Genomic DNA, 12,940 nt, shown 5'->3' with positions numbered 1-12,940 from the left:
TACACATGGAAACACGTCACACAGCATCCCATAATACTCCCTCTGTTGTTAGGTAGAACCAATGACACAACAGGTGTGCAGACACAAGTGTTACACAACAGGATGTGACATCACTTTAACGGCGTGTGTCGTCAACCTCTTTGTAAACCCTCTGTAGTGTGTGTGTGTGTGTGTGTGTGTGTGTGTGTGTGGCAGATGGGGGGGTGTTCAGTTGTGAAACTGTCACTGGTGTCACACACACACACACACACACACACACACACACACGCTTAACTTTGTCTATGTTCAGACTTCAGAGGGTTTCTGACGCTCTTGTTAACCTGTGGTTAACGGCGGTGACATTAACCCGTTTCACCCCTGTCTCATCTGTCTCACCTCTCACCTGTCTCACCTCCTTCACCTGTCACATGGGGCGTCACATGAGAGCCAGAAATACCTGCAGGTTACAAAAACTGCTCAATGTGTGTCAAAGGTAGGTCAAAGGGGTCATCATCATCATCATCATCATCATCATCATCATCATCATCATCATCATCATCATCATCATCATCACTACGGTCTGTCATAAACACATGAACACTCCCATCTGAACACAGAGGCCTCTGGTAGGGTGTGTGTAGGGTGTGTGTAGGGTTGTCTGTAGGGTGTGTGTAGGGTGTCAGTAGGGTGTGTGTAGGGTGTGTGTAGGGTGTCTGTAGGGTGTGTGTAGGGTGTCTGAAGACAAAAATATGTGAAATAAAAGCAGCTAAAACGCTTTTCCCATGATGCTCTTGGAGCAGGAGTCGCCCAACAGCCTGGAAAAATAAATGCTGAAGATCGGCACATATCCCCAGATCAGGTATCTGACTTTGTACTTGAGGGGGGCAGCAGTTAAAAATAGCCTCTCACCCCCAGACCCCCGACTGCCTGGGCTCAAAGTGAAGTCCTACATCGCAGGTCCGTGTCCTGAGCCACACGCTATGTGAAGGTACGTAGAACACGCATGACCAGAATCAGGCTTTTTCATGTGTGATTCAGCTGCTTGTTTGTTTGTTTGTTTGTTTGTTTGTGTCTTTAAGAGGAAAGGTTAACGCTGTCAGTTAGACTGCTTCATCTGAGACACACACACACACACACACACACACACACACACACACACACACACACACACTGGATAAAGACTATTACATTGGTACTCTGTCTAATAATGTTGGTTAAGCTCGTGTCTGTCAGGGCGAGGCTTTGGAGACCCAACGGGCCGGTCGGGTGTTGTGTGACCCGGGACGCACATATTTTGGCGCTGAGCGTGGAGATGACACGGAGTTACACTCTGCTGTTCAGACTCACGCAGCCGCTGACAGTTTTATTGTTTTTAATATCCGTCAAAGCTGAGCCAGCCAATCAGGATCCAGAGCGTTTCCAAATTGTCGGTCTGATCTGTGATCAGACTTTTAACCCTTGGATTTTTGTTAATGTTGGGACTTGAGCACATTTTTGTGGAGTTGACATTACGTGAAATGAGTTTGGTAGTTGTTCGTCTTTGGTAAACACTTGCGGGGCCGACTAGGCGTCCTTCGTCGCTGCAGGAATCCGACTCATGCGGGTCACGGGTGAAGATGTTCTGGAATGTTTCCAGCGTCTGTGCTGCCAGCTCTCGTCCTGCAGTCTTGCGTATCAGTGCGCATGTTTTAAAGGCTTCGGTTTCAACACATCTTGGCAGGACTGTGTGCGTATGTACTGGGAACATTTTAATGTTTTAGCATAGGGTACGCTTGTGTTTTGCAGCGTGGATTATTTCTGGTCATGGGCTCTTCTGGGTGTCGATGTCGTGTAGCAGCTGGGGTCGTGACCCTGCCCTGCCCTGGGTTCACCATCGAGCGGCGGGTCTGTTTGAAGGAAGACAGGCTGAAGCTGTGCACAGTTACTTCCTGTTTTGTGATTTTTTTTGAGTAATCCCAGAGATCCTTCCCTGTTCTTCCATCACGGAACGACTTCCAGGTCTGAGGGTTCTTAGTGAGGCTCTCCACGTAAGGTTTCCTGTTGTTCAGGTATTTTAAGCGTCTTCTAAAAGCATGCAACGTGCCATTGCACGGGAGGGAGGTGGTCCTCGTTTGGATTCTCAGATTGGAGGACCAGAATGCTCTGGGTGTATTATTGAGGTTTTAAATTGTGAAGTATGTTAATTTTCTGCTCCTTCCATGCTTCATTCTGCAGGGGCTGATTCTGAGCATGGATGCAGTCGAACCTGAGGAACCAAATGAATCCGCAGGACCCAGACACCAACAACGGCATTGATGACATTCATCCCAAAACTTGGCTTGAAGACGATGTTTGACGCCCGCTGCTTTGCTGCCGATGACCTGCCCAAGCAACATAGCTAGGATCCCGATGGATCCGTCACACGCGGATGACCAAAGACTTTCCCCAACACCAGCCCCCCTGGACGGTCCAGCCGGGGATTTAGGCTTCCCGGCTGCTAACAGGATGGGACCAGAAGCTGCTGACAAGTCAGCCCAGACTTCATCAGTTGCTTCCTACAGCCTGTCCTCGGGGGGAAACTGTGACTCAGACTGTTTGGCGTCTTTGTCATCTGGTTATGACAAGTCAGACTGTTTGTTGTTTGACTCTGAGTTGGCGCCAAAGGATGACAGACGCAGTGTTTATAGCTATTTCAGCCCGTCAGAACCCATGTTACCTCTTCTAGGTCATGATCTTATCTCCCAGCAATCTGAATGTCAGTTTTACATGAAAGAGGCAGAAAAGACCGTCCTATCGTCGGCGTCTGTCTCTGACTCTTCTCTGTTGGGGTCTTTAATGTGTCGGTCGGACAGTTTAGAGAGCGACACGGCCACGGCGCCTCTGTCGGACCTTTACATCTCTGAAGGCGAGACTCAGGACTTCCGTTTGAGCCATGATACCGAGACCCGGTGTCCTGAAAACGAGACGTGGGGGACGGAGGCTGACCCAGAGAGTAAATCACATGACTCCGTTCATGATGCACCAACTGTGGTGACGCAGCGTCATCCTATGCTGGACTATGAGTCAGGCGTACGTCAGCAAGAGACACCGAGACCACCTGCTGTGGACGCCTGCGAGGCGGGATGGGTGTCGGTAAATGATGCTCGAAGCGTGACGGCAGAGGTCACAGATTTGACCCCCCATCTGAAGCGCAGTGACAGCCCCATGGAGCTATGGATAGACGCGTGTCAGTATCTGGATATGGACAATGCAGGTCATTCTGGGATAACGGGGGGGCCCACGGCCACTGGTGATTTATCTTTTCCCACAACAGAGACGCTGGTGTCCGGTTACAACCCTGACAGGGGCAACGGGATTGGCTGGTGTGACGATGACACGGTAGGTTGGGGTCCACCAGTTGAGAGGTGGTCGTCGGTGGACAGCTGGGCGAGCGCACTCTCGGACTGGACCGGGATCATCACGTCTCCACCAGAGGACCTCACAGCTGCTTTCACAGAGATAGGGGCTGAGATAGATGCTCTAACACAGGCGCTAGCAGAGGTAGCCACCCATATAGAGACCGAGGCAGCGGCGCAGACGCCCATGGGAGTCCAGGATCACTCGCTAAAGGCACAGAACATCTCTGAGAGCTCCGTCCTCCCTGGACAGATATGCCTCTCGTTGTGCCGGGAAGCTGGAGAACGTGAGCTGTCAGGTGGAGACAGTTCAAAGAGGTGGGGCTTGGCCGACAACGCAACGTCATCCACGCCAAGAGGAGAAGATCCAGAAGAAGTCCAGAGCAGCCAGGCCAACCTTCCTTCATTGCCCCCACACTGGTGCTCATCCATGGGGACGTCTGGTACAGATGTCTCTCCTGGAGGAAGCCACGGAAAGCTGGTTCCTGGATCTACTTCCTCTGATATGGATGCACCTCGTTTTGGCAGCCGTGTTGAGTCTGTTGAAGCAGACGTGTTCATCCTCAATGAAGAAGATCCAATACTACTGAACATAATTGAGGATCTGGATTTGGAGGGACTGCATGAACCAACAGTGCCGACGACGGAGGAGGTAAGATCACTTTTCATAAGTTATTTGATGTGAAATTTAATTTCGCTTACACAACAACACATAAAAACCAGTCTGTACCTTTCATCACTTCTTCCGAATGTGGAATGGAGCAGTGGAAAGATTCAACCTTCAGGTTGGCAGAATAATAGAGATCACCTTCAATCGGGCGGCAGATACTTTAGTCACATGTTGTGGGGGCAGAGACATTCCAGATCCTGGCCTTTGACAGTGTTGACATTCCTCTAGTCCAAAGGTACAGGCTAGTCCTGGGACAGTCATCACCTGATCTCCAGCATCGTCACCTGGAGCCGTTCGTTCTGCACAGAGAGGTCAGTTTTATCGGATCCTCTGGTTCCGTCTCAGAGACTGACAGCTGGGTGTGCTGAAGGAAGCAGGAGGGGCTGAGAGAAAACCTTCAGACGGACAGAAATGGCATCTAAGAATAGCTGAGAGTCCAATGATAATAGCAGGGGGGGGGGTGATGGGGAGCACAGCTGAGGGCTGAAACCGGACCTTCCTTCTCTCTCTCTCTATTCGTACTCAACCTTTAACTCACCCGTTCCCCCAGCACCGCCTTTAAAAATCCCTGAATCAGGACGCCGACAGGTCCGCTGGCCTGGAGGCTGCGTTTGATTGGCTTAGGTGTGCCAGGCATTGCTGGAGCGTCTGTCTATATCGGCGACAGCGTAGGTTTCAGGTTCATATGGATGGTCGGGTCGGACATGGGAGCATGGTGTTCAGTAGGTGGCTAATTCATGGCTCTATAGGAAGGTATGTGTTATCCGAAACGGAATGTTTTCATAGGCATCTACTGGTGCAACCACTCTCATGGGGTATTTCTGTAGGCCGTTGCTCTGGTGAATCTTATCTTATATTCTGTTTAAATTCTGGATGTTTTGACTGATTTTAGTCCATTTTCATTTTTAGCTCTCTACAGACGGACTGCGTGAAGTGACAGATGAGGACAATAGGACAATCTCCCAGCTGGACTCAGAGGCCGAACACAAAGCTAAAAGGAGCGTCGCACCAGCTGATCGAGGAGGACAGGAATCCTCGACAGGTCACCTCCTCCCCACACAAACGCCAACGGACTCACACGGGTCAGATGTGAAAGAACAACCTGGCCTCGACGCCAATGTTACGACAATCGCCCAGAGTGGAAGCGCTGGGTTCGTCAGTCCTTTAGCACCTTTGGGTGTCGGAGATGAGAACACTGATAATGATGATGAAAATACAAGAGATTCTGAGAAATCCTCCCCTCGAGGTCAACATTCTTCGGACTCTAGGGAGTGTTTGACCATTGAGGACATTCACCACCTGAGCAGGGAGCTGCCGAAGGCAGTTGCTGTGCCTTCAGATCGTTTCTTCTTCTCAGAGTCAAACCGCGTTGCCATCATCACACTAGATTTAAAGGACCCTTTTGTCCCACGGGTGGAAAAAGCCGAGTTACAGTTTCATCGGAATAAAGAAAAAACAGGAAAGATGCCTCACAAAACCCATAAGTCCACGTCAGAGGGCAGAACACGATCTAAGAAGGACAAGTCGGTGGGTCATCATCATGGTGGACAATCTCAAAGTTGTCACCATGCTTCCGTTCAGACAGGCAGCAAAAAGCAAGACCCCCATCCTCCGACCAAGGAGACGCAAACTCGTGACGACGGCGCCGCCAGGCCCGAGGAGACAGAAGCTAAACGGGTGATTGAGACGGCTGAGGAGACTGAGAAGGGTCCTGCTAAACCACACAGCAAGAAGAAGAAGCAAGGAGTGAAAGTTGCAGCAGAGCCATCGTCCGAAGGTAGGACTGAAATGTTTGAGGCCAAGTTGGACATTAAAGCTGCGAACGCTCAAAAAGACGCAGATTGTTCACATGTGGTTGCGTTGGCATCACAGCTACCAGAAGCTAATGCTAAACCACAACCTCCACGTACAGATAAGCCGCCCAAAGGCTTTTCCAGCCCTCTGAGCGATGACGTTAAAAGACGACGTCTGTCGGATGATAAGTTTGGGAAAATTTTCAGTGTTTTTGAGTCAAAACTGTCAAAACCAGAAGTTCCTGTTCAGTTAAAGGGGGAGGAGCCAAAGGCAGCAGGTGCTCCTCTCAAGAAGGCCTACAGCGAGGTGGTCAAACAGAAGGCACCCCCTAAGGAAGGTAAGGTATCAAACTTGCATCGCTCCAGGAGCAACTCTTTATCCTCAGGTAAACTCACCTTCTCCTCGTCCTGGCAGCGACGGCGACGTCACTGGAGCCCAAGATGGTGAAGTCCATCCAGGTGGAGGCCGTGGGTGGAGACCCCCAGAGTTTGAGCCTCTGGTGTCAGTTTTCAGCCGTGTTCTCCCAACATACCGTCACCTGGAGTCGAGATGGCACCATCTTGACCGAGGTCAAGAGAAGGTATTTCATTTATAATTAGTATATGTTTGAATCTATTGGCGAGTTAGCATCTTCTTGACTCTACCTTTCTCTGAAGTGCAGGAGACGAGAGCCGGGCATCGCTCATTGTCTCCAATGCGTCCCACAAACACCTGGGGAAGTATCAGTGTCGCCTCAGCAGTCCACACGGATGCGTTGCCCTGGACTACCTGCTGACATATGAAGGTAGGACTCGCTCAGATGGTGTCACGCGAACAAGAAAAGTACCTTCTTTAAAGACACTCCGTCTCTTCTTCAGTGCTCAGCGAGATCGTCATCCCTCCGTCTAAGAAAGTCTCAAGTGAGTCCTGACCTTTGACCCAGGTTTGTCATTGCTTTAAAACTTCCAAACTCAACGACGCTTTGTGTCTGTGGGTGTTTTGTGTAGCCGCTCCCGTTGAGGTGACGAGTGAAGAAGAGGACGTCCGATGCTCCAGACTGGAGTTCAAAGAGGACTTCCTGTCCAACCAATACTTTGGGGACAACCTCCCCGTGAGCATCATCACCGAAAAGGTTCACTTTGGGGAGGGGATGCACCGGCGGGCGTTCCGGACAAAGCTGAACGCGGGTCAGATGTCGCCGCTGCTCCCTGGACACTCCTGCGTGCTCAAAGTCCACAACGCCATCAGCTACGGAACCAACAACAACGAGGAGCTGATCCAGAAGAACTTCAGTCTGGCTGTGGAGGTGAGATTGCCTCTGGGGACCACCACCCCCAGTCCCACGAAGTTCTGTTGGTGTCACATGATCAGAGGAAATGATGGACGTTACTCAACAGTAGGTATTTACTCATGATCTCCTCATAAACATGTTTGTTGTTATTGTTTGTTTTGAAGGAGTGTCAGGTCCAGAATACGGCCAGAGAATACATCAAGGCCTACAGCAGCGCCGCGCAGGAGCTGGAGGCGTTTGGAGAGATCCCTGAGTGAGTAATGCAACGCAACGCAACACAATGGAACGCAATGCGATACAATACAACACAATTCAGCGCAACACAACACAAGGCAAGGCAAGGCAAGGCAAGGCAAGGCAAGGCAAGGCAAGGCAAGGCAAGGCAAGGCAACACCACACAAAACAACACAACACAACGCAATGCCACGCAACACAACATAACACGACGCAACACAAGTCAAAGCAATGCAAGGCAATGCAACAAAACGGGACACAACACAAAGCAATGCAAGGCAATGCAACACAATGCAATGCCACGCAACACAACACAACACAAGGCAACACAATGCAACACAAAACAACGCAAGGCAAGACAAAGCAACACCACACAAAACAACACAATGAAATGCCACGCTACACAACACAACACAACACGATGCAACACAAGGCAGAGCAACCCAACCCAACACAATGCAATGCAATGCAATGCAAGGCAATGCAACACAACACAACACAACCCAACCCAACCCAACCCAACACAACACAAAGCAATGCAAGGCATTGCAACACAATGCAATGCCACACAACACAACACGACACGACACAACACAACACAACACTATACTCATTTCCCACCCCGGGCCGTTGTTTGCTCCGTGTCCTCAGGATCATCCCCATCTACCTGGTCCACCGGCCGTCCAATCACATCCCTTACGCCACGCTGGAGGAGGAGCTGATCGGAGACTTCGTCAAGTATTCGGTGAAAGACGGCAAAGAGATCAACCTGATGCGACGCGACTCGGAGGCGGGGCAGAAGTGTTGCGCCTTCCAGCACTGGGTGTACCATCAAACCGACGGGAACCTGCTGGTGACCGACATGCAAGGTGGGAACAGGAAACAGGAAACAGGAAGTTGGCTTTATTCTGAAGTTGGAATGAAAACTGAACGTTGTCTGGTTGCTATGGTTTCCAGGAGTGGGGATGAGGCTCACTGATGTGGGAATCGCCACCTCTAAGAAAGGGTGAGTTTTCCTATCAGATCGCTGATGGATGCAGATTATTGATCGTTGCCAACTGATCAATCATGGGTTTCTTCTTCGTAGGTATAAAGGATTCAAGGGGAACTGTTCCACTTCCTTCATCGACCAGTTCAAAGCTTTGCACCAGTGCAACCAGTACTGCGAGATCCTGGGCCTCAAGTCTCTGCAGGCCAAAGCCAAGAAGCACCCATCTGCTCTGAAGGGTAAACCCCAGCCCACCGCCACCCCCAAAAAGAAGGCCTTCAGCCCCCCCACGAAGGGGAAGTCCTAGTAGGAGGAGGAGGGGTTGAAGCAGGAACCAGAACCTCTGGAGGACCATTTGACTTCAGCCTCTAGATTTATTTTTATTTTATTTATTACTTTGAGGTTTTGCTTTCGGCAAGAAACTGTGAAGAAACAAGAGGAACTGGAACGTCTTAGAGATTTCTTGATTGATTTATTCGAGTCGTGTTTTCTACTTGGAGCGATCGGTTCATTAAATTAATGAACTCGTTCATCTGGATCAACGTCCGTCAGGCGGTTCCAGTGTGTTCCAGGAGTCATTCGTTTGATTCTTAAATGGATGTAATTCATTTTATTGTTGCGTTATTATCATGTGGAGAAAAAAAACAGCTCAAACACATTTTATACAAGTGAATCTCACCTGAATGGAACCTTTTAGATATATTCGCTGAGAAAAGTGGACATTTATTGATTTGTCGGGTATCTGGGTCACTTCTGCTTGAGTTGGCGTGGCGTGAAGGATCGCTCACGTCTACGAACGGTCGCGTTAGCTCTATTTAAAACCTGCTGAACATCGACCTACATGTCTGACGTGGCTCCGGTTTGTTTTCTGTGAAGTTAACCTGACTCACATTGGCTGTGAAAGGACCTCTGGGTTTGAGGGGAGGGGGGCTGTCCATGTTTGTCTGGTTGGAGGAGGCTGGAGGTGTTTGTACCATTTATTTTTGAGGCATGTTGAATGTGTGAAAGTCCAGGCGACAGACTAAAAACAAACTGTTTATTGATTTGCATTGGACGAGGACAGCTGTACAACAATAAAACATTGCTAGGATACCATTTCCATGTCTGGTTGGTCTATTCTGACCCTGCAGAAGAAGAAGGTCTCCAGCGACAGGTTAGCACCTCCAAATAAGTGGGTCGCAGTCTCGGGATCACGGACGAAGTGGTTTTAAATAAAGCCAAGTCCGAAACGTGCAGGAAGGAGGACGGGTGTGCAGGCGAAACAGGAAGTGAGTGATCACACTGGAGCTATTTAGTGTGATAATGGCGTTTGATACAGACGACACAAACACCATTGTCACACTCCACAGCTCTGGAGGAAGGGGTTGGTTTACCTGTCGACAGGTGGGAACCAAACTAGTCGACCTGCTGGAGAAAAGAAACAGGAAACACTGGAATAAAATAAAATAAAACACCTGCCCACATTGATTTCTACTTTGAAATGATCCGAATCCGCAGGAAATTAACTCACCTCAACGGTTTCATCCAGGTTCCTCCACACCCGAGGGGTAGTTCTCCCGCTCCTGACTCCCCCAGCCCGTCTCCCTCTTCTGCCCTTCAGCTACTGATGCCCCTTCTCAAAGTCTGTCCCAGTTAAAAGTCCAGTTGTGCGTCTGGTGATCCGTGGTGCGTTTAGGTCGGATGCTGCGGCGTCCAAGTCTTTATGTAGACACAGCAGAGTTAGGACAAACAGCCGGTTCCACATTAGTGATAAGCTACAGGGGAAGTATTGATCGACCCTGACCAGGGGTAGAGGGTGAGGGGTGGAGAAGGGGGAGAGCAGAAACCCCGGGTGAGGCAACAGGGCCTTAAAACCAAGGTTTTACTGGAAGTCAGCGTGAGGTGGGACAGGGGCGACAACTTTATAGACGATAAGTTGAGCGGAGGTGAGGAGCAGGATCACAAAGGAGTCATTTGTGGCCGATCACGTCGTCATCATTATAATTTAATGCGTATTAAAGAATAAACGGAACACTAGAAGACACTACATCAGTTTCAGCTCCAGGTCAGGCAGGATTTCTCACCGCAGGGAGAGATTCAAACATTCTGGAGCATCAAATCTGAAATATCTATATTTATATTACATAAAGTATTATTTTATGTTTTCAGACTGTCGTTCCTCAGCAGGTGGATGGTTTCAGATCAGATCAGTTGGCGGCGGGTTTGTTTGTGACCACATCGGGGGTAGCAGGTCTTGATAAAATGTCCCCGGACTGGCAGGGAGGCTTTTATTTGCTCGTCCTTGGAGCTGATAACTCCTAGATTGCGATTGTGTGAATGAACTGAGGTCCCTTCACCACAACACGTGTGTGTGTGTGTGTGTGTGTGTGTGTGTGTGTGTGCAGACACACAAGACGGGGCGGCGGCGAGTCTCAAAGAGGAGGGTCCATCGTGACCCCCCCCCCCACTCAGGGAGCAGTCTGGTCAGCTGTTATGACTGAACACACACCTGTAGAGCTCAGGTAATGTGCATCTGTTTGTAACATGTGTGTTAATAAAGTTAGAGGATTCAAAAAGTCACACAAACACACAGAGAGGTTTCATTTTTTTTATTCGGCTGACGTTAAATGAACCACAAAGAGGAGCAGAGAGGTGGAATCTTTTAACAAAAGTGATTCATTAAAACTGGAAACCCTCCAAAAAACAAGGGTCGATCATGACAGGGGGAGGGGGAGGGGGGGTGAGGTCAAAGGTGAAGGGGGAAGGTCGCAAAGGATGTGAAGTCTCTGCTTCTCTTCTGTCGTCTCTTCTACGTTAGCAGCAGTCCAGATTTACAGTCTTTCTACTCTTGCACCGGGTGAGTGCTCCGAATGGAAAATAAAGAATCACATTCAAAAGTTAATGACGAGAGACGAACAACAGGTGACCTTAGAGAGATCGATAAAGTGCCCTTCAGGTTCCAAAGTGTTAGAAAAGGAGAGAAACGAGAAAAAACGAGAAGATAAAAAAAGAAAAAAAAAAGAAAACATCTGTTCTTAGTAAGATTCGCGCCGCTTTTGCTTTTCCGTTCACAGCTTTTTTTTCCTCCACACGGCTTCATTTTAGTGTCGATCAGTAATACTTCTGTTAAATGGAGTTCAGACATACATTTATATACCATTAAAGAACTTAAAAGTTGTTTTTTGTTTTATTTTTACAGCTTTACGAACGGCGACGGCCGTCTCGGCATCGTTCTTTTCCCTTCTCGCCCACGAACACAAGACGCGTTTCATGCTGCCGCCGGAGCGCCACGATTAAAAAAAAACCAAAAAAACCTGCTTGAACACATGATATGGATTACTGACCCCGCCCCCCCTCCCTGATAAACCCCGCCCCCCTTCCAGCGATCCAGTTTTATAATTTACACAGCGTGTCAAAGAACTGCCAGAGTAGTAAACCACATGTTTGTCAGTAAAAAGACGGAGAATCAGAAAACAACAAAACCGCTGACAGGAAGTAGAAAAATCATCTTGTGGGGGGGTGGGGGTTGTTGTTGGGGTGGGGTGGGGCATCCCCTTCTCCCCCCCCTTGAATCCTCGCCAGCGGCTGGAAAACAAAGTTCTACAAAAGGCTGCAGTGGCGACTTTTCTGATCATTTGAATGTACAGACCAGGTTCGATGGAGGGGCGTGGCTGACTCCTGAAACGTGATTGGCTAGAATTCCTCAGGTAATCTGGTAGGGGGGGGGGGGGTTGAAGAGAGTTGTGATTAAGGCCAGGCAGCCCCTCCACTGAAAGGGGGAGGTTGAATACTGTGCTCTAGAGGAAAGAAAGGAACTTCTGAAATGTATTTGCGTCTCCAGCACAGGACGAAGGGGGGGGGGGGAGTGGTGGTGGTGGTGGGGGGGCATCTGTGGATATTCATGCTCCCGTTCTCCCAGCACCTGCAGGAGAACCTGTCCTGCGGTGAAAACATTTACAGACGGAGGCGTGTTGGCTCAACTAATCGCTGTACAGTCCGAAACGGCGGCTGCGGCGCGGCGCCGGCAGCGCCGCCACAGCGGCTGCGTTCACATCCCTGGGGTGTTCCGGGGCCGTTCCCCCCCCACCCCCTCGTGGGTCCGCCTGGACGCGGTCGGACGGCGCCGCTTTAGTCCACTCCCTCGAAGCCCTGGGCGTTCTCCACCGCCATGAGGAGCTTCTCTCTCAGGTCCTCGAAGGATTCGTACGTGGGGAGGTCCAGGCGGTTGAAGCTGGGGAGGATAAAGCACACGGGGTTCAGGCTACGCTAGCGGCTAGGCTAACTGGGTGAATGTAGTTAGCATCTCGCCAAGTGTGTTAGTGTCCTGTCCTGTAAACACAGATTCCATGTTAGCATGCTAGCCTATTCATCTCAGATGACTCTCATTGGCCCAACTGAGTCTTAACATATTAGCATGCTAAAGTTTGCACTGAGTGTGACTGTCAACTCCCACTTGTTTTATCACTCTGTGTGTGTGTGTGTGTGTGTGTGTGTGTGTGTGTCCTACCATGTGTGAGCTCTTGGTAACTTATCCGGCGTCCCCCACTGCTCGATTGTGAACAGCTGAGGTCCGTTAGAACCTGGAACACAAAAAAATAAAAAATAAAAAAAGATAAAATAATCCTGGGAGTTTCAATAAAAAAAAAAAAAAA

General features: G+C 49.6%; 2 protein-coding genes across 14 annotated transcripts in view; one reads left to right on the top strand and one right to left on the bottom strand.

The window, feature by feature from the left end:
• Window positions 1-906: 906 nt before the first annotated feature.
• On the top strand, window positions 907-9,408 carry alpk2 (alpha-kinase 2). Of its 2 annotated transcripts, none has more exons than XM_068334996.1 (11): window positions 907-967; window positions 2,194-4,005; window positions 4,933-6,154; window positions 6,232-6,397; window positions 6,474-6,601; window positions 6,675-6,716; window positions 6,804-7,102; window positions 7,252-7,340; window positions 7,973-8,190; window positions 8,279-8,327; window positions 8,409-9,408. In XM_068334996.1, exons 2-11 carry the CDS (start codon window positions 2,335-2,337, stop codon window positions 8,614-8,616), a joined length of 4,092 nt encoding a protein of 1,363 aa, XP_068191097.1. In that variant the 5' UTR covers window positions 907-967; window positions 2,194-2,334; the 3' UTR covers window positions 8,617-9,408. The 2 variants fall into 2 exon arrangements, with proteins under 2 accessions (XP_068191097.1, XP_068191098.1); XM_068334997.1 differs by lacking the exon at window positions 907-967 and adding an exon at window positions 978-2,027.
• The window catches only part of nedd4l (NEDD4 like E3 ubiquitin protein ligase), a 28,157-nt gene continuing 24,548 nt past the window's right edge, over window positions 9,332-12,940 (bottom strand). For all 12 annotated transcript variants that reach the window (XM_068335004.1, XM_068335005.1, XM_068335006.1 and 9 more), the window contains 2 exons: window positions 12,796-12,868; window positions 9,332-12,519 (listed from right to left, as the gene is read on the bottom strand). In XM_068335004.1, coding sequence (XP_068191105.1) covers window positions 12,417-12,519; window positions 12,796-12,868 — 176 coding nt within the window. In that variant the 3' untranslated portion in view covers window positions 9,332-12,416. The remainder of the gene's footprint in view (window positions 12,520-12,795; window positions 12,869-12,940) is intronic.

This window comes from Antennarius striatus, chromosome 15 (assembly GCF_040054535.1).
Source record: "Antennarius striatus isolate MH-2024 chromosome 15, ASM4005453v1, whole genome shotgun sequence".
NCBI lineage: Eukaryota > Metazoa > Chordata > Actinopteri > Lophiiformes > Antennariidae > Antennarius > Antennarius striatus.
Note: the sequence above shows the minus strand (reverse complement) of the source record. Positions and strands in the feature narration are given on the sequence as shown.